The 22,412-nt window shown below is 41.2% G+C and overlaps 1 protein-coding gene across 1 annotated transcript in view; it reads left to right on the top strand.

The window, feature by feature from the left end:
• Window positions 1-22,412, top strand: part of SEMA5A (semaphorin 5A) — a gene marked incomplete at its 3' end in the record, with an annotated part of 517,268 nt that overhangs the window by 387,412 nt on the left and 107,444 nt on the right. The window contains exon 12 of the mRNA XM_017863400.1: window positions 12,869-13,076. Within this exon, the coding sequence (XP_017718889.1) occupies window positions 12,869-13,076 (208 nt within the window). The remainder of the gene's footprint in view (window positions 1-12,868; window positions 13,077-22,412) is intronic.

Genomic DNA, 22,412 nt, shown 5'->3' with positions numbered 1-22,412 from the left:
ATGTTCATTCACTAAGCCTCAACTGACGGCCTACTGTATCCTGAGAGCATGAAGGTGTTATGAATAAGGATAAGCTCAGCACATCACACCAAGGAAAGCTTATGTCCCATAAAAGACAGACGTTTATTCTTTGGTTTGACTCAATGCACTGTCTTAGTTGAAGGAAGAATACCTTCTATGAGCACACAGACTTTGGGAGCACTGAACTGGGCTGGGAGGTGAGAAAAGGCCCCCGCTCCACCTGGAGCAGAGGCCTGGGAGTTGGCTCTTAGGGGATGGGGAGATGGCTGGATGGTGGAGAGGGCACAGAATATGCAAAGCATGCAGCTCTAGAAACTGGGGTGTTCTGGAAAGGAGGAGACATTGAAATGAGCTGCAGCTGTGGGTGAAGAGCGAGGAGATGAAGCTGAATAGTAGGGTAGTCAGATTGAATATGTCATCCTAGTCAGTGGATTCAGGATTTCAGGTGCACGGACAGATTTTATACAAAGGGGAGACATTGAGTTTCCAGTTTGGGGTATACTGAGTTCTAGCTGCATGCGGTATGCCTGAGAGTTGGTTGGAAAGCCTTCTTTGAAGCCAGAGAGGAAGGTTTAGGTCAGTAATGGCAGCCTCAGGTTTTATTTGAAACCACAGAAATGGAGAAGACAGTGCCTAAAGAAAGCTCATAACGAGCTAACAAACAACTTGGAACATCAGGCATTAGTCGTAATTGGTGTAATGTAGCCACTGAGAAAAATGACAAAATAATTTTCTTATTCCACTGAGTAAGAGAGCTCTCTTTTTTCCTTTGGAATTAATGTTTCAAAAGTGCAAAAGTGCTTAGCATAGATTTTTCTCAACCATCTCAATTGACAACTAATGGGACCAGACACAGTATAAATTTCACCACTGGGGGCTAGAGGGTAATTTAGACTCTGGATGCCTGCCTGGTGACTGTCAGAGAAGGGCTGCCAACCTTACCAACTGGGTGGTTGTTTTGTAATTTAGATACAATAAATCTAAGGCAAGTAATTTCCTTTCAGAAACTTGAATTGCCTCCTTAACAGAATGATTGGAGTTATATTTAAGCTGTGGGTTAGATGAGAGTTTAGAAAGCATACCCAGAGGACTCTATTAATTGCACTCTTGTTTTAAAAGTAATATGGTTTTTATTCACAGGAAACGCAGTGGTAAATTTCCTATAAGCACTGGCTTATGATTTAGGGTACTGCAAGCTTTTGAGGTTTTTGTTCAGCAAGGCAGCCAAAGCAGCTGTAAAAGAGATGTCATTTCTCCCCCTGGCATATGTGCAGTGAGTAGTGGTGAAGCAGGGATCTTGCTGATTTTAGACAAAACTTGAATAGGACTTACCATTTACAAGCTAAACATTAACAAGAAAAGAATAACAGCAAACTCTTATACAATGTGTCCTGTGTGCCAGGTGCCATCCAAGCAAACATACGGATAAACTCACTTAGTGGCCCCCGACCCTGTGAGCTGGGCACCGGGGAGAAGACAACAGAGATATTAGTGATCTGCGCTTGGTCACACAGCCTGTAATTGTGGGAGTCTGGAGTTTAACCTGGGCCATTGTGCCCCAGAGGCCACACACTGAACATGTCTCTGCTTGAGCACCTACTATGTGCCGGACTTTGTTCTGGAAACCAACAGGGTCACAGTGAACAAGGCAGGCTGCATTCCTTAGTGCCGGCTCTCCAGAACTTACACGCAGAGGGTCAGGCTATGAGAATATGGTTTTAAATAACAATACTTTGTGATTTTAAAATTTTGCTTTTAATTTATGACCAGGAAAGTTTAAACTGACTGGCTATCCTTTTCAAGGAAAAAATAAGCCATTAGTTGAATCTGATAACTGAGTGAATTAAATTCTCCTTTTCAAGTATTCACTGCCAAGAAGACCTTTTTTTTCTTCTTGGAATTCTCCTTTTCTGTATAAATGTAATATTGAGCTCCTACTGCCAAGACCAATTTAATTCAGTGGCTCATTTACAAGTTAAGAGAAAGAACTTTCCTTAACATATTAGCTGTCTGCTGCTTTGGGATAATGACCAGCTGAATTGATGAGCTTTATATAATGATCTGTTGCCATGGTGACGAGCTGCCCAGTGAGTAGAAGCGGGTATTTCATCATTACCTCCCTGATAATGCTTGGTACGGTAACACACACAAATACAAAAGCTTTTCTTTTACTCTGCAGTGACTCTGGGTCGAAGAGCCAAACACTAGAAATGCCTCTTGGATATAGTGGCAGAGAATCAAATAGAATCCAAATGCACAACTGGAAATAAACTAATTTAGCTTCCCAGGTTAGTGGACTCCGTGTCCACATAAATCTCCAGTCTTGTCACAAGTGACCATTGTCATGGGTACCACTTGTCTTCCTCACAGGTTTAATTTCTTTATTGTATTCAGCACACTGAAGGCTGAATAATTTAAAAAATACCTTAAACTATAACAAAAGTTACAGAATTAATGAAATGAGAATGGAATCCAGATAATGGATTTAACCATCCAATGCTTTGCAATAATCTATTTTTATATCACATTTTCCTCAACTCCTTTCCCTTCCTTTGTGGATATGACTTTTTTTCTTTTCATACAAAATAAGAATTTGTATATATATCAGATATATTACAATTCTACCCTTAAGTTTTTTATTGCACCTTAGAGAAAATATATATTTATCTTCTGGTTTGGAAGTGCTTCAGGCTGCTGTTGTTGGGACAAAAATAACTTCTTTGAATCTTTTTTCATTGCTCAGTGTTCTCAGGTGTATCAGGATTTAAGCCATTATACACCTGAGACACAGGGACTTTCTTGTAAATACTGTTTAAGCATTAAAGTTTTTCATTGTTCGTGCATTAATGATGATGGAAGGCTAGCTAATCTTACACAAGTATGGACACTTGCACGCTACTTTTACTCATTGTGATGGTAAATGTTATATTGGATTCACTGTGTTTCCTTTCCCTCCTCTCTCCATCCCTCCTTGTTTCCCATTTTACTTTCTTCCTTCAAAAGATTTATTTCTGTAAAATTTTCCAATGTTGATGGAGCTAAAATTCTAGAAATCCCTCAATAAGAAATTCATTATAATCAGAGACCTTTTCTTTAGGTACTTGAACGTTCATTCTTAAGTGCTCATTTAGTTCTCTCTGAATTTCCCCTAAAGATCACCAGAGGCATTAGCATAAAGGCTTTGAGTGGTAGCACCAACCATATGAATTATTACATAATGTTTATCAAAATGCATTAATTTTGCAAAATGTTACATGTCCCATGTCATTCCCTGCCACTTTTCTAGATGAGAACTACGTTTATAGGTGGTTACATGAAATAAAGGAAAACATTTAAAAATAACAGGCTATTCATAATATGAGTACAAGGTTATAGTACAAGGTTAAAAAGATAGAATCTAATGTATAATTTATAATGCTTCCATATTAGAATTTGAATCACAATATTTTAGAGGAAAGCAGAAAATATTTATAATCTAGTTTTAAATTGCTCTTAACAGTTTATCTGGATGCCCAAAACCTGTAATTTCTATTTCCTACTCTTGACATATTTATATTAATGTATGTTTATAATATATAAATAAATATTTATATTATAAATATATTATATAAAATAACTTATAATTGTTCTATAATACAATATTGCTGGGACTGCCATAACAAAGTACCATAGACTGGGCAGCTTAAACAACAGAAATTTATTTCTCAGCCCTGGAGGCTGGAAGTGCAAGATCAAGCCATCAGCAGGTTCCGTTTCTCCTGAGGCCTCTCCTCTTGGCTTGCAGAGGGCCACCTTCTCTCTTTGTCCTTCCATGGTCTTTCTTTTGTACCTGTATCCTAACCTCATCTTTTTAAAAGGACATCCCTCATATTGGATGAGGGCCTACACTCATGACTGCATTTTACCTTAAATCACTCAGTCACATTCTGAGGTCCTGAAGGCCAGGACTTAAACATATGAATTTTGGGTGGACACAGTTCAGCTCATAGCAGTCTCTATCTTAGTATAAGGCATATTTGCCTTACAAATGAGAGATCGTTACATTTGTGTTCATTTAAATTGACCAGTACTCTGAAGATGTAAAACTGAATCTTGTTCAAACCAGAAAATTCATGTTAGCTACTTGAACATTGAAAATTAAAAAATAGCTATTTTCCCCAGAGCCAAAATATGGTTAATTTTAACCACTGATAATTGAATTATGCACATGAGAGTCTCCATTATTTATAGCAAATAGTGATTTAAGGGGCTTATTTTTATTGTCAATTTTAATGTTTAAACACATCCTTTGTTATCTAAATTCTTTTTTAAAAAAATGAAACAGCAATAGAACTTTTTTTTTTGTTTTTTTGTTTTGTTTTGTTTTTTTAAATCAGTTTGTTCCCCTGTTTGCTTCATGAGCTCATAGAAATGGGAGCTTGAAGCCTGATGGAGAAGTCACATCTGCCCTGGACCTGGCATCCCTTAGACACTAGTTTTCTGTGTAGTCAATTGTATGATAAGATAAACACATGTCTATAAATCACAGCCACATCTTTTCCTGGAATAACAACTACTATTTAATATGCTGTTGTATCAGTTCACCTGATTTTTAGGAACTCACAATCCCTGCTATTACTGAGGCACCGTTATAGGGATTGCATATCTCTCTTTTATACTTTTGAAACAAAATACCTTCAAAAATTCAGAAACCAGCTCTTGATCTGTATGAACAAGACCTAAACTCTGGCCCAGTAGTCTGACCTTTGGAAATCAATTAACATTTCTGGACCTTGCTTTTCTCAACTGCACAATTTAAAATATTGTTTTAGGTACCTTCCAACCTTAACATCCATCACATCTTTGACTGAAAGTTTAACTTGGAAAATATAATGATGAAAGAAGATTGAAATTTAGAGATGACCAAAATCAGTAGGGCCACTCATAGTCTCCCCAAGAATGTATCTTTCTGGATTAAGGAAATCAACTGCATTTCTTACATTAATGAAGAAAAGATGGTGTATATATATACATATATATGTATATATACATATACACACATACACTTGTTTGTTTGAACATCATGCTGTATACCTGTGCTTGCGTTTCCTTGTTAGCTTAATTCAGGAATAAATTTATCTGATTTCCCTTGAGATTTGCACTGGCTTTACTATGTGGATTATTCAGGCTCTGGATGATGGAAAATCTTGTTGGCCACAGTGTTTCTGCTTGGGAAGTCAGTCAGGGTTATTCATAAAAGTGACACAGAAGCTACACTCCAAAGAAAAGTAGGAACTAGCTTGACCTCTAGGTAGATAGAAAACTCTACAAAGCAAACAGAAAAAAAACAAATAACCTTCTTTAATGGTTGTGATTGCTTTCTGTCCATCAGTAAGTTTCTGAAATGAACACCAATAATGACATTCACTCCCACAGGGCATGTGCCACTGCCTGTAAGCTGTGTGCCAGAGAGTGATAGCAGGTGTCCAGGTAAGGAGTTAGAGACCAGCTTCCATTCTCATGGCCACATTCACTGGCCATGTAGCTGCGAGCTGTCACTTCACCTTGATGAACCTCCATCATCTTACTTGAAAGAGGAGGCAATTGGCCTGCTGCAGAAATTTTTAAACACTTATATAGAAGGACTTCTATATTTAAAAAATAGGGCAAGGTTCAATATGTGAAATGCAGAAAACTGAAGCTCATGATGTTGTGGGTTTGGACTTGTCTCTTGTTTGCGTGTGGCCAGGAGTACCTGGCTCTCCAGAGCAGCATGAAGACACCCCTGTACATCCTCAGGCAGTCCTGTACGTTAGCCACAACCTCCTGAAATATGTCCCTGGCCAGCTGAAATGTGGTTAGTATGAATTGAAATGGACTATAAGTATAAAATACAATTGGATTTCACTTCATATAAAAAATCCGAGTATTTTATATTGATTACATATGACATATCACATATTATAATTTTTTTGAAACATTGGGTTAAGTAAAATATATAATTAAAATTTATTCACCTGTTTCCTTTTTTTCCATTTTAAATGTGGCATCTAGAAAAAATTTAAATTACTTTTGTGGACTCTGATACATCTCCATTGGACAGTGCTGGTCTAGATAAACCCTTTTGGTTCCTACCTCCTAAACCTCAGTGCTTGAGGGTTTTGTGGGGATCCTAATCACTGTTACTGCTTCCCCAGGTCCCATGTTCAGGTCACTGTGTTCCCATGAAATGCATTAGCCATTTGTCCTGGCAGCTTTGCTTACTACCACACTCTACTCTAAGAACAGTATTTCATTCAAACTCCCATTAAAAAAAAGTATGCCCCGCTAAAAAACACATATATCTTTCCAGTTGCTCTTCCCACAGCGTACTTAGTAACTCATTTGTTCCAGGACATGAGCACGTTTTCCTGTGGGGTGGGGATTGAGAATACAAGATTCTGTGTGTCATGGGTCATTTCTTGTGGCTGGAATTCTTCAAGGGTAATTTCTTTTTGTCCCTTTCAAGTTACACTCCTGTCTTTTGATAAACATTGTGTAAATATTGCTTCCCCAGTAGTCATGTTTCAAATGGAATTTATCACTGTTTTGTGTGACAATGTGCAAACTTTACCTTTGTAAACTATTTTCGTTTATGACCTTTTCTTTTGCTTGTGGTCATTTTCCTAATGACTCAGATTGTAGAGGTTGAAGAGACCATCTCTGCCATTATGGTAATCCAGTTTTACCTCTGCATTTTCTAACTGCCATCAGATTTACTCCTGGTCTTCTTTGACTGCATTGGTTGTGTGTGTGTGTGTGTGTGTGTGTGTGTGTGTGTGTGTGTGTGTATAAAGAATTGTTTAGACCTACAGTGTAGTGATCTGCGCTGAGGAGGGTTCTCTTCTTCTCATTGGCAGGCATGCCACTGAAGCCATTTGCTTGTTCGAGAGCTGGTCTGGTGACAGCATGTTCCATGGTCCTTGTTTCTTTAGGCAGTCATCTTTTTGTCTTATTCTTAGAAATACCAACATTTAAGTGTACACATAACTTCTACTCATCTATAGTTATTTAAACTTTTCTTTGCATGTTACTCTCTTTAAACAGATGGTTTAAGGGAGCAAGAAGGTCCTTCACTGTTTGCCCAAGGATGCCTGAGTCTACCTTGTATGTATGGAGGGAGGGGGTCATTGAGGCCAGAAGAACACGTTGTCTTCTGACACAGATGTGCCTCTGCTTGTCCTTGAGATGGATGGCAGACAAAGGCTTCTAATGGAGGAGAATGCTAACTTTTTTTTCTTTGTGTCTTCTTGAAAACAACGACAACAAAACAGGATACATATGCAGAATGTGCAGGTTTGTTAAATACGTGTACGTGTGCCATGGTGGTTTGCTGCACCTATTGACCTGTCTTCTAAATTCTGTCCCCTTACTCCTCTTCCCCCAACAGGTGCTGGTGTGTGTTGTTCCCCTCTCTGTGTCCATGTGTTCTCAATGTTCAACTCCCACTTAAGAGTGAGAACATGCAGTGTTTGGTTTTCTGTTCCTGTTTTAGTTTGCTGAGGATGATATCTTCCAGCTTCATCCATGTCCCTGCAGAGGACATGATCTTATTGCTTTTTATGGCTGCATAGCATTCCATGGTGTATATGTGCCACATTTTCTTTATCCAGTCTATCATTGTTGGACACTTGGGTTGGTTCCACGTCTTTGCTATTATAAATAGTGCTGCAATAAACATATGTGTGCATGTGACTTTATAGTAGAATGATTTATATTCCTTTGAGTATATACCCACTAATGGGATTGCTGGGTCAAATGGTATTTCTGGTTCTAGATCCTTGAAGAATCATCATACTGTCTTCCAAAATAGTTGAACTAATTTACATTTTCACCAGCAGTGTAAAAGCATTCCTATTTCTCCACAGCCTCACCAGCATCTGTTGTTTCTGGACTTTTTAATCATCATCATTCTGACTGGCATGAGATGGCATCTTATTTTGGTTTTGATTTGCATTTCTCTGATGATCAATGATATTGAGCTTTCTTCAGCATTCATTAGAATACTGACTTTCTTTTCATTTCCCTCCAGTTGGTTAAGTTCTATGACTTCTAGAAGAGTGCATAGAAGAATGCAATCAAAGAACAGCTACCTCTTCCTCTGTTTCAGTCTGTATCCTCAGTAATAGCCTTATGATTAATGTTTACTGTAGAGTTCATTGTTATAATCATTTATTTCATTCATCAACATTGAAGTGAAAAGGCATTTCATGTCTAACCAGTTCATAGAAAATATGTATCAGTTCTGTTCTCTAAGACTCCATATCTTCACCTATAAAGTAGGAATATGTTGCTACATATATTCAATATATCTTCACTAACTTGCCAAGATGATCAAAGGAGATGTGATGTCATAGGGCTGCCATATATAGCAAATATAAATACAGGCTGCCCACTCAAATTTGAATTTCAGATAAATCATGAATAATATTGAATAGCGCATACTAATACTAAAAAATTATTCATGTTTATCTGAAATTCAAATTGAAATGGGCAGCCTATATTTAATCTGGTAATCCTAGAATGTAACATCCCTACTCTTCTACTAAGATGAGACAAATACGTAGTGAAGTATAATATTTAATGATATTTTCATGTAATTACAAGTATTTGTGTCTTTTGAATAATAGCTATATCAGCATTAATGGATATTTAAAGTCTTGAAGTAGCTCTGTCCCTTTCATGATGAGTATCTATAGTTTTCTATTTGAGAGAGAAACTATAAAAACATGACACTCAGATTTGTGTCCATGGCATAATGAGTAGGGGACATTTTCACAAAACGGCAATTAGTGTGAGAGTTTGCACCGAAGCAATGTTCATTCGGAGCATCCTCTGGTTAGCACTGATTCTGCAGCTCCACATCACATTTTCCTCCCTCCTTGGGAAGGGGAGCTGCAATGGACAGGAAATACCTATTTTTTTTTTTTTAACTTGTTGATCTCTGAATGTTAAAGAATGATTAAGAAGATTTTGTATCTTTCTGGTACTTTTTTTTTTTCATGCAAATAACTTTGATTGGAGTATTACATTTCAGATATATAGAAGGTTTGTGTGGCTTTATTTCTTGTGGCAAATTTTCACAGTTAATATTTTCTTGGATGAAACCAATTATTCATTTCTATTTAGTTTATGACATCTTGGGTTGAAATCTTTCCATATTGGTGAAATTCATGTTTATCATTTCACCTTCACACTGCCTAATATCATAACTCCTGCTAGAGATCATAATGGGAAAAATATTAATCAGCACTCTTTAGTAAATATGGGAGTAATAATGACATTCTCATTCCAGGCTGGCCACACTTCCTTCCCTCACTAATTTGTTCAGTCTTTCACCAGCATATATTTATGAAACATCTGATCTCTACCGGCCCTAATAGCAGCCACTACGCATACATCACAGGACACAACTGGCATAGTTCTTGTCCCCATGGAGCCTAAGATCAAGTGTAAAAACCACAAAACAAGTAAGTTAGTAACTAAAACCATGGTAAATGTTGTAAAGTAAAAACAGCAACCAAATACAAATAGCTTTGCAAGATCCACCAGGGTCCTGCTATTGTCCTCCGATGTCAAATAGAAATCTATGGGTTTTTTGGGGATGTCTCTTTGATAGGGCAGTCTCCGTCTTTCTGCCACTGAAAGAAAATAACGTTGTCATTTGTCACCTCAGGCACAGGAGCTGCATGTCCAGGGTATGCCACAATCACAGGCTCTTGGGCTACAAGTGCTTCCTGGTGGCCGATGCCAGAGCACAGAGAGGCACAGGCAAAGGTGGAGGCAGGAGCGTGGGGCCACCAAGTGCATGCCCTGAGCCTGACTCTAGATGCAGTGAGGAGAGCAGAGTGAGTGTGCTGGGGAGATGCAGGTGACAGAGGTGTAGAGGAAGCCTCAGGAGTGGCAGGGATGGCAGGAGTGGGTGGATGAGAACTAGGTGAGCTGTGGGTGACAGGGAAGGAGAGGTCCCATCATCGGCACTGGGATTATGGTGCTGCTGTCCCTTAGACAAGGTCACAGGAGGTGGGACATGCTGGTAGGCCACATGGAGAGTCAGGGAGGCCTGTCAAGTTTCTGGTGTCTCCAGTCCCTGGAAGTTTAGTTGCAGATACAGAGCCCACATTCAGCAGTAAGATCCCCGCTTTGAAGATAGATCTGAGGGTGATCATGAGAACAGGGGATGAGAAGGCTGTGACCAAATGTGTGAGCATGCAGGAGTTCAGAGCAAGGGCAGGGCACAGGCTGGGGAAGGAAGAGCTTCAAGGAGACAGGAAGGGTCCCTGTGTGCTGAACCTGATGCAGAGGGAAGGGGGAACTGTGGAGGGGACTTGTCACATGCCAGACACTCCAGAGAGTGAAGATGCAAGGTCATGCATTGTGGACCAGCATGCAAGCCCACGCTGAGCACTTTGCTCTGAAATGCTAAGCCCTATAGTTTTGTTAGTTTCCACCAGTTGGAAAATCAGATACAAGGTGTGCAGAAATATGCAGTGAAAGTTTATGATCAATGATGGCTCATTCTTTTAAGTCAAATTATCACAGATCTTTACAAATTCGATGCTTTCCACAATTACTTAAGAATTTGAAATACATATGAGCATATTGACATTTGGACTGTTGTTAATTTGGGCAGGTTTCTTAGAACAATAATCCTTCAACAAAATAAATAATAAATAGCAATGAGTCTTTGTTAAATTCTCAGATAGGCTATAGTTCTGTAAACTCTGTTTCCCATGCCACGCTAGGCTGGTAAGCAACTAGTGTGTGATGCTGGTCACAGCGCAGTGATCCTCCAGCCGACTCCCAACTCTAGGCAGCCCACCCCACCCCTGAACTTCTATGAAAGTTCCTGTTTCACACAGCAGTCTCTCACACAAGCTCTGCTCCTGCCTCCCTCTTAACTTGTGGCTCAGATCATGTCCCCGTGTGTAATGATGTCCCAAAGGCATCCACAGGCTCTATGCCCATCACGGCTCCACAGGAAGGCTGACACCTCCCTCTGCTGGTGCCTCATGGGGACCTTCTTGCAGGGCCTTGTGGCTGACATATGTGTACTGAAGTCACCTTGCCTGAAGCCCCCGTCTTCTCTCTGTTAGTTCCTCGGTGCTGTGTAAGTTTATTGATGCTTCACTCTACCCCAGGCAGAGAGACCTAAGAATCACTGAGGTTGAATTTTCCAACAAGCTCATGAACTGTGATGTCCAAGTCAAAATTAATTTGAATTGTAGAATTAAGACATAAATTTTTTCTTACATGCTTACCTCTGTGAACTGTGAATTTGTTAAAATGCCTGCCTCTCTACGCCAGAGCTGCCTCTTTCTCTCCTGTCTCTCGTTCTCACTCTCTTTTGTCCTCACCCTTTTACATGAACACAAATATATACTCTTTTCTCCAAGTTCATTTTAAAATCTTCCCAGCATATAGCATACTTCAGTGTATGCTTGACCTTTTTCAAAAGTAACCTATTTAACCAGCTAGCTTAAAACAAAAGCAAGCAATTGTTTGCCAGTACTGTATACATGATTTTTCAGTCAATGCATAATCAGAAAATGCTCATTGGAGATGTTTCAGATATACTTTTTAAAGTAAATTCAGTAAAACATGTCTGCATATGTATTTTTTTAAAACAAAAATAGCCTCCATCTCTAAGACTTTCATAGAGAGAGAAAAATGTAAAGTATTTTATCCAAGGTCTTTTGCAATTAATTGCTTGATAGGAAGCCTTGAAGTCAAATATTCTTGACTACTTCTGGTTTTAGAATAACTTCTTAAACTCGTTTTCTGTGTTTGCAAAATAAGATTCATGATGTTTCAAAACTCAGGATCATGGAAGGTGTTATTCAGTCAGGGCCTTCAGGGTGATTCCACGTACTTGAGTGGATCTCTGAGGGGCTTCCAGAAGGCTGGATTTCATGCCTGGGATTTGCAAGGTGTCAGCAAGGGGTTGCGGGTGCAGCACAGGGTACCTGGGAGAGCAATGTTTGTTTCAACTGTGTGTCCCCCCTACACACAGGTGCTAGCCATGCTGTCCCCGCCACCCTCCCACTGGCATGCTGGGAAGACGCTGCTCCATGCCCCTCATAGGTGGGAAGGCTGTGTGGTTCAGGGGTCGCTCACTCTCCAGCAGTGTTAGCAGTCAAGCAGATAAATAAGTGCACAGAAACACCCAGGGAGCAGAAAACTTGGAGCGGGGAGGGCTTAGATCAGGCCAGAAATGGATGTTCAGAAGCACAGAAAAGAAGGTTTAGAGGAGTTGAGCCCAAGAAAATCATCCCAAAGAGCAGGCACTAGAAGGAAAGAAGGAACTAATGTAGACAGAGGAGGGAGGGAGATGGAGAAGGGTGTACTTCTCTGGGCAGGAAGGAGGAGGGGGCATCATTGTCGTCCTGGATGTTTGAAACTGCCCATCACATTGCATTTTCCTTGCCCTACTGGGCACCAAAGTCAGCACCTCTGACACCAAGAATCCAAGATCATCCCTTGAGGGTCTCTCTCCCTTGATGTTCTCCATGGAATGGCACAAAGCTTGCTACTTTGAGCTCTCCATCCCTAGACTTGGAACTGGAAGGGTCCAATTGGAGATGATTAGTCCTCGTCTCTTGCTACATGAGAGCATCATTTTAAAAGATACTGCTGCCTGGGCCCCACATCCAGTGCAGCTGACCTCACTGGTCTGTAGTGGGGCCCAGGTGTACTGTTTTTGAAGGATGCTTAGATGGCTTTCCTGGCTGGAGATCCATGGCTGCGTACACAGCACACTCTGTTTAACCAGGGATTGGTTTGTGAGACCCGCTGACCTTGTTTCCTTCTCATCCTGTGGCCTTCACAGATTACGGAACCATTAAGAAAGTGCGGGCGCCCCTGAATCAGACCTCAAGCAGCTGTTTGCTGGAAGAGATTGAGCTCTTCCCGGAGAGGCAGAGGGAGCCCATCAGGAGCCTGCAGATCCTGCACAGCCAGAGCGTCCTGTTCGTGGGCCTGCGGGAGCACGTGGTCAAGATCCCCCTGAAGAGGTGCCAGTTCTACCACACACGCAGGTAGGGCATCTCCGGGGTCAGGATGCACTAGTGTGTGTGAAGGGCCCACCCAGAGAGAGCCGGGGAGACTTCAGATGCCCTGAAGTTGAATGACCTCAGAGCCGCCCTTCATGCTTCTGAGAGTCCTGTGCTCTAGGATGCAGAGCTTTCATGAAAATAGATTAACCGTGATGAGGATAACCCATCAGTTTTCCTCAGAGGAGAAGCCACGATATAATAACTGTAAGCAGTTGTCAAGGTTAAAATAAATCATTCGGTGCCTTAGAATACTCAGCAATAATACTGATATTTGGTGACTGTATTAATCTGTTAATCTGGCACAAGCATATATATATGTGTGTGTGTGTGTATGTATGTGTGTGTGTGTATATATATAGAGAGAGAGAGAAAGAGAGAGAGAGAGAGAGAGAGAGAGAGAGAGAGAGAGAGAGAGAGAGATGGATGAAGTCTCACTCTGGCTGGAGTACAGTGGTGAGATCTCAGCTCACTGCAACCTCTGGCTGCAAGTGATTCTCATACCTCAGCCTCCCGAGTAGCTGAGAATACAGATGTGTGCCATTATGCCTGGCTAATTTTGGTAGTTTTAGTAGAGACAGGGTTTCACCATATTGGCCAGGCTGGTCTTGAACTCCTGACCTCAAGTGATCTGCCCATCTCGGCCTCCCGAATTCCTGGGATTACAGGCTTGAGCCACCACACCTGGCCTCAAGCTTATATTTTATTTGAATATAGAAATAACGAAAAAATATTCTAAGGTATATGTCCTTCTCGACCACAGCTCTTATGCTGATAACCCCGTGAGAAGGAATGGTTGATGTTGCTGCGGTGGCCCCCACTTTCTGGGACACCCCCCACGGCCACTGTCTTTGACATAAGTTCCCCTGGAGTGCTACTTCTCTCCTGAGCCTGCAGAGAGGGTAGGGAGGGAGGTCTCCTAGCCACAGGGAAACCCCAAGTGTCATTGCATCTTGCTTTACCCTCAGGCCAGTCTTATCTTCCATGGGACATCCACAATTGACCACAGTTGTGTTTAAAGTTTAATTTGGAAACATGTTGGCCCAGGTGCTTAGGAAATGAAAAAGTACTGTATACATCACACACTTGACCAGCACTTTCCTCCGGGAAATTGTATATACACTCTGACCCCTGACAAAAGATCACCCTTGGGGAAATCAGAATCTTAAATGTTCTTAGGCATCTTGTTTAATTCCACCCCCTAAAGTGGGGTGAAATTGCAGATTTGGAGTAGAAATAGTCCTTTTTGATATACCGCTCACAAACATCGACCCTACACGGGCCACTCTCTCTCAAAACAGGGTGCCTAATGACACTGGCTTTGGCACTTAGAAGCTAGGGTTCATGGTACAGACCTGTTGTTGCTTTTTTCTTTTTTTTGAAATGGAGTGTTGCTCTGTTACCCAGACTGGAGTGCAGTGGTGTGATCTCAGCTTAGTGCAACCTCCACCTCCTGGGTTCAAGTCATTCTCTTGAGTCAGTCTCCTGAGTAGCTGGAATTACATGTGCCACCATGCCTGGCTAATTTTTGTATTTTTAGTAGAGACAGGGTTTTGCCATGTTGGCCAGGCTGGTCTCGAATTCCTGACCTCAAGTGATCCGCCCGCCTCTGCCACCCAAAGTGCTGGGATTACAGGCGTGCGCCACTGCGCCCAGCCCTGTTGTTGCTATTTTTTGACCCAGGTCACAAAAGTATTTGAGAATTCACTTTCTCATCCAACATGTGTGAATTGCTATAGAATCAAATAGGATAATATAGAGAGTATAAAATTTAAAGTACTCTGCAAAGTGAGCATTCTTAGGTGGAAGGAAATTTTTTGTGTGTAATCACAACAATATGCCTTTCAAGATGATTCTAGAAAATGAAGTCTATAATATAATGTTTCCTTTGAAATGAGACAGAGAGTTGAGGAATAATGTGAGGAACCTCCCAGCTAATCATAATGATATTGTGAGCCTTAGTAACAGCTAGTGATATTTATTAACTGCCATTGTTATATATACCTACTTCGTAAATTTAACCAGTGGCTGCTTGAAATTTATTCTGGTATGTGTTCCCTGCAGAACTAGCCTAGGGAAGAAATTCTTCTTCCCTGGTTGCTGTTGGTTCAGTGGGTAACAGGGTTGGGGGCTGGTCAACAGGATGTCATAGCTGGAATGTATCTGGAAGGACACCCGTCTTCCAACTCCAGCCCAGTGAAGGATGACCTTTATGGAGGGTGACACAGGATAACCCACAGGAAGCCGCAGGCCTGTGCTGTCTGCAGGGTGATTCTGATGCCAGAATGGGGGTGCATGGCTTACAGACCTGAGGCAGTTCATCTTTTACAGGTTGTTCTACTTCCTTGAGTCTGGGTCACAATTGCTCAGCCTCTTGTGCATGCAGCTTAGGAACTAAGTTCTGCATCAGATTAGCGATGAGAGGCACGGTGTCCCTGGCATCTCTCATGCACCTGAACTGCCAGCCCACTTGTAGATCCACAGGAACTGGTGCTCCAGGCACAGAGGCCTCGGGAGGAGTTCGCTGTTCCCTCTTTTCTTTCAAGGAGAATGATGCCACTGGTGTGTCTTCACTGGGCTCCTGAGAGGGAAAGAGCTTGACATTTATAGCTGGAGCTTAATCACCCTGCTGTTTACTCTGAGAAAAGCAAGAGATCGTAACTGCATTTTCAACTGATAGACTGTGGTCTTCTGTGTGCCCGTCCTCAGAGGGGGTTAGTTTGTGCCTGGCCCTTTAGTATTTCATTCGAGAAAAGAAAACTAAAGATTTCAACCCAAGCATTTCTCTGAATATTTCCGATGTGTTTCTCTACTATCCTACTCCTGTAGAAAGTTAGGAAACCCTCCCTAGTTAACATTCCATGGAGAAAATAATCTTTTAAAAGAATACAAACTGCATAAACTTTTTTTATAAATTATAAGGAAAATTGTGGGGTTTTTTTGACAAAAGCAATTTTAATCTTTCAGAAAGATGCTTAAAGAAGTACACTAAATAGGAATAGGAAAACAATTGGGTAACATTTGGATACTAATTTCTTTTCCAATATACTTTCCATCATAGAATCTCAGTGATGCCATTTATTATTGGAAAACCGTCTTATAAATGAATCTAGAAGTATTTAAAAAGGGAAAATGCTTATCTAAATTACCTGTCTCCTTCAAAATCATATTTACATGTTTAATTTTCTTGAGTCTTTTTTTCCAAAGACAATACACAATGACATTTATTAAAATGTGTATAAATGATAACTGATACAATTTCACAAATTTCTTTTACATGTCTGACAATATGGTAGATTTTATGAGAATTTTGCAGAATGATTATGTCAATCCTGAAAGTGAAGTAGCATACCATATCCATTGTTCAGATGAGGAAATGACAGCTCAGATTTTTGGTGTCCTGCTCAAAGTCTCATAGCTACTGCAACATGAGACCTGGGTCAGAGCCGAGACTGTCCCAGGCCTATGCTGTATTACTGGTTCTTTCTGCTGCCCCTAGTACAATGAGGACCACCCATTCTGTGGTCAGATTTCGGCTGAAGGAGCTGCTGGATTGCGTTCCTCATGTGTGCAACTGAGAGGTAGAGGTGGTCAGTACCCGGACAGGCAGAAGCCAGGTCTCCTGAGAGATACTTACCCCTTCGTCCCATTAGCCTCTTCCTCATTCTGCTTGCTGTCAGACTGGATCATTTTTCCAAAGCATTCTAAGCTGAGTCTCCATTCTCCAGTTGTTCTTAAGGAGATCGTGCGACCTCAGACGTGGGGGATTGGGAGTAGTGACAAGCACCTCCCTGTACTGACTACCCACATGTGTTGTGACTGATTGGAACACAGCATTGTTCCCTTGGAAAGTTATTTTAAAAGGTGAATATTTCAAAATTCTATTTTAGTCAAGTTTGACCTCAAAGATGAGCCAAAAATTGTGCTTTGATGTTAGCATTGTTTAGCACAGACATTTAATAGATAGAGTGAGAAAATAATGCAAAAGATAAAGCTAACTCATTGGAATTGGTGGTGATCTCTGGGGATGTAGAGTGCAAGAGAAACCGCACTATTCATGCGTATCCTTTTTCGTTTTAGGCCTTATGGACCACATCTGTGTATAAGTTGCATAAAGTGAGTTCACATTCACTAATTTCTGAGGAATTCAGGAATCTGGGTAAGCCCAGATATGAGTACAATGTGTAGCAGAAGAAAACAGGAAAGCTGACCTCATCCTGTGGGCCAGGCCATGCACCTGGCTCATGGTCCAATAGCATCATGTGGTCATTTTTTTTTGACATATCTTTTATTATTACTATTATTATTATTTATTGTACTTTAAGTTCTAGGGTACATGTGCACAACATGCAGGTTTGTTACATATGTATACCTGTGCCATGATGGTGTGCTGCACCCATTAACTCATCATTTACATTAGGTATATCTCCTAATGCTGTCCCTCCCCCCTCCCAGCACCCCACGACAGGCCCTGGTGTGTGGTGTTCCCCTTCCTGTGTCCAAGTGTTCTCATTGTTCAATTCCCACCTATGAGTGAGAACATGCGGGATTTGGTTTTCTGTTCTTGCAATCATTTGCTGAGAATGATGGTTTCCAGCTTCAGCCATGTTCCGACAAAGTGCATAAACTGATTACTTTTTTATGGTCTGCATAGTATTGCCATGGTGTATATAGCCCACATTTTCTTTAATCCCAGTTTTTTTTTTCATCATTGGAATGGACATTTTGGTGGTGCCAAGTCTTTGCTATTGTGAATAGTGCCGCAGTAAACATACATGTGCATGCATCTGTATAGCAGCATAATTTATAATCCTTTGGGTATATACCCAGTAATAGGATGGCTGGGTCAAATGGTATTTCTAGTTCTAGATCCTTGAGGAATCGCCACACCATCTTCCACAATGATTGAACTAGTTTACAGTCCCACCAACAGTGTAAAAGTGTTCCTATTTCTCCACATCCTCTCCAGCACCTGTTGTTTCCTGACTTTTTAATGATTGCCATTCTAACTGGTGTCTTTAAAGTGGAAAAAGGCTGGAAGTGGTGACTCATGCCTGTAATCCCAGCACTTCTTGAGGCTGAGGCAGGAGGATTGCTTGAGTCCAGGAATTCAAGACTAGCTTGGGGAACATGGTGAGACCCCATCTCTACAATACATAAATTAGTTAATTAAGTGGAAAAAGTCTCCATAAGGAGGCCCAGGATGGAGCAGCCAAGAGCAGCCACTCACTGACTGCCCGCCTGGTGTAAACACCAGTGTGAATTCAGAACCTGCTGCCCTATGAGCTCTGGCTAAGACCTAATAGGGTTCCTACCTCTGTACTTCAGGAGGGAAAGAGCAATCACAGGACTTGCACTCTAATAATCTTGTCTATAAATCAGGTTGTTATTTTCTCCCGCAAGAAACTATTATAGCTTTCTAAGTAGTATGACTGATTGCACCTCTTCAAGGCTAAGGAAAGAATAGCTTAGAGGTGTGGTGATGGGACGGCTGCGGATTTGGACTCTTTTTTTTTTTTTTTTTTTTTTGAGATGAGTCTTGCTCTTTTACCCAGGCTGGAGTGCAGTGGTGTGATCTCAGCTCACTGCAACCTCCACCTTCTGGGCTCAAGTGATTCTCCTGCCTTAGCCTCCTGAGTAGCTGGGACTACAGGCGTGTGCCACCAGGTCTGGCTAACTTCTGGTATTTTTGGTAGAGACAGGATTTCGCCGTGTTGGCCAGGCTGATCTTGAACTCCTGACCTCAAGTGATCCACCCACCTTGGCCTCCCAAAGTGCTGGGATTACAGGCATAGGCCACTGTGCCCAGCCCTGATATGGACTTTTAAAGTCATTTTAAGTACTGGGTTGAGTAGATCAGCATGTCAGCAAACTTTCTTTGCAAAGAGCCTGAGAGAAGCTGTTTTAGGCTGCACAGATGTCCAGTCTCTGTTGAAACTCCTCAGCTCTTCCCTTGCAGTGTGAACGCAGCCACAGACCCTATGAATTGGTAGATGTGTGGGTCAAGCAAGGCTGATGGGTTTGTCTGGTGAGAAAATTGTGATCCACTGTTAGATCCAGACAGTTTATTACTTAGCCAAAAAAAAAAAAAAAAAAAGAGCAAAAAAAAGAGTCTACTCACCACATCCCTGGATGACATGAAAACAAAAGGGGCAGCCAGGCATAGTGGCTCACACCTGTAATCCCAGCACTTTGGGAGACTGAGGAGGGCAGATCACTTGAAGTCAGGAGTTTGAGACCAGCTGGCCAACATGGCTAAAACCCATCTCTACTAAAAATACAAAAATTAGCTGGGCATGTAGCACATGCCTGAAATCACAGCTACTTGGGAGACTGAGGCAAGAGAATTGCTTGAACCCAGGAGGCGGAGGTTGCAGTGAGCCAAGATCACGCCACTATACTCCAGCCTGGGCGACAGAGTGAGACTCTGTCTCCGAAACAAAACAAGATGGCCAGGTGATGGTGCAGGAGGAGAACTAAGGCATTGCACTCCCAGGAGCCTGTTTCATGCTGGCAGTTTTAGAGCCTAAAGCTGTATCCTAGTATGGGCGTATGAGGGGGCAGAAAGCCTTTCAACTCATCAGAACCTGGAAAGCAATGAGAAACTCCTGACAGCCTTCCTGGGACATAGGGATGCGGGAGAAATGGTTTTGCAGCAATTCCTCATAATCCTCCCATGTTGCAGGACCAGGGAGGATCTTGGGACCAAAGCTTAGGTCACCTGTGAGTCAGCCTTGCCCTGTGGCCTCTGTGCACTCATGAACAGTTACCAGTGAGGAACATTTCCCAGTTGTGTGTTTCAGGAAAAGTTTAGGGGGCCGTATGAATTTGGCCACAGGCTGTGTGGTTTGCTGACCCATAAGTTAGATTATCATCTGCCTTTTGAATAAATGAATGTCCCTTAATAACACTAATTTATAAAATTAGATATTATATTTGTCAAATGAGCTATTACATTACATAGGTTAATCGGTACCCTAATATTTTCTGAACATCATAGACTTTTCTACCCTTTGGATACTTACTCATACAATCTTACTTTTTTAGTTAACATTCATTGAAAGAGTGTGCAATTAATCTTTCATCAGAGAACAGAAAGTAGACTATGAGTTCCTGCATGCCAGCACAGGCTTCATTCAAGATGTGGGAACATGACCTCCCAAAGGCTGGGCTTCCTCTGTGCTTCTGGGTTCAATGAAGGCCCCAGCCTGGTATCCAGTTCAAAAAAGGGTCAGTAAATATAGTATTTGTTAAACTAACAAATGGACCTTCTGCCTCTCCCTTATCTGCTAATTTACTTCATACCTTGAAAACAAGCAAAATTCTTGTGACAAAACAAAATTCCTTTACAGAAAATGTGGGCAATATCACACCAGTAGCAAAAGCATTGAAAGCCTTTGGCCTTAGGTGGGTGGTTTTTTTTTTTTTTTTGTTGTTTATTTTTGCTTAATGAACTAATTGGGGAAAAGGAGAGAAAATCTGGGAACTGGAAGAATTATAACCTACATATAAAAGAGTCACACCTTTTAAATTGTGCCTTATAAAAATAGAGGGAAAGATGGAGCATTAAGAAAAAGACCTTGGGCAGGACGTGGTGGCTCACTCCTATAATCCCAGCACTTTGGGAGGCCGACCCGAGTGGATCAAGAGGTCAGGAGTTCGAGACTACCCTGGTCAACATGGTGAAACCCTGTCTCTACTAAAAATAAAAATATTAGCTGGGTGTGGTGGTGCGCACCTGTAATCCCAGCTACTCCAAGGCTGAGGCGGAAGAATCGCTTAAACCCAGGAGGCAGAGGTTGCAGTGCATTCCACCCTGGGTGACAGAGCAAGACTCGGTCTAGGAAAAAAAAAGAAAAAGACATTGGCTCCATTGAGTGAACTGGTATTTGGGCGTTCTTAATGCAGTTAGCCTTTAATAGTATCATTTAGTTAAAGAAATTAATACCTCATCAAAAAATTAGTATGGAAATTAGATTACTACAGGACGTTTATTGCTCTAAAGGTCAAAGTTTTAAAAGCCAGAGTTAATAGGTTGACACCTTTCATAATTAAATATTCCCTAAAGACAGCATCTGCCAATGGAAAAAGCATACAATGTGTACAGAGAAATTGCAGGGTTCCCACATGGTCTCCCAGCCAGACAACCTTACTCATTTGGTCATTAATCAAATAAACATTCAGGAGGACATTTTGGCATGTACCCATTTGACAAAGTTAATATTATCCCCTCAGAATGAATGTAGTATTTGCCAAATCTCAAAGTCTTGAGTTTTTGTTTGTGCTGGCTTTGGTTTAACCTCTAGAGAATGTGGATTTTTTGTAATTAATTCCTTCATATTATATTTATTGAACTCAATACATGCCAAACACCAAGTGAGGCCCTGCATAGAGGATGATGAATGAGGCATCTCTGACCCTGCCTTCAGAGGACTCAGATTATAATAAGAAATTGTGGTATAAGTAAAATCACCTGCTATCATGGAACTGAGCCAAAGGACCTTGGAGTTACCTTAGAATTTATTCCAAAATCGATTTGTCCTTAAAGTCTGATCCTGGAATACGCAAGGACCTAACATCCTCACCTAATGTTCCTCTCCGATTATTTTTTAAGCTGTATCTGTATCATAACCAGTGTTCTAATTTTCAACTTCCAGTAGTAAGGGAATTAATCACCATTTATGATACACCCTTTCAATGATTGTTCTCTGATTGAATTATTCTGAAGCCATTAAGCGATGCCTATGAAGACATCTTTATGATACAACAAAAATGTAATAAAGCACAGCAACATTATGTGGATGCCACCATTAAATCTGTTTTAAAAAATAGAGAAATGGCAGAAAGTAAATGCACCTAGTTTTTGTTGGTGCTGGCACTCACAAAAGTGGTAAGTGCTAATTAGGACGGTGAGAAAGACATGATTAGAGGGGTTCCAAGTTAGGCTTGGGCTGGAGCACAGTGTATTCCAGTGTTGTTATAAGGTAACATCCCCTGGGGAGGGTGGGTAAGAACTCATCAACACGTGAAACTGCTTTACTAAGAGACTGTATCCTTGGTCTCTAAATGGCAATGTGTGTTTTCAACAGTCAGTTGGGTAAAGTTTGAAAATCTATTACCAACCTTTTGTACTTCAGTTGAGAAACACAACTAATGGAGATCAGAAAGAAAAAGTTTCCTTCTTGGCCAGGTACAGTGGCTTACGCCTGTAATCCCAGCACTTTGGGAGGCCAAGGAGGGTGGATTGCTTGAGGTCAAGAATTCAAGACTAGTCTGGTCAACACTGGTGAAACCCCGTCTCTGTTAAAAATACAAAAAAAT

Source organism: Rhinopithecus bieti, unplaced genomic scaffold (genome assembly GCF_001698545.2).
Source record: "Rhinopithecus bieti isolate Rb0 unplaced genomic scaffold, ASM169854v2 scaffold_70290, whole genome shotgun sequence".
Taxonomy (NCBI): Eukaryota; Metazoa; Chordata; class Mammalia; order Primates; family Cercopithecidae; genus Rhinopithecus; species Rhinopithecus bieti.
Note: the sequence above shows the minus strand (reverse complement) of the source record. Positions and strands in the feature narration are given on the sequence as shown.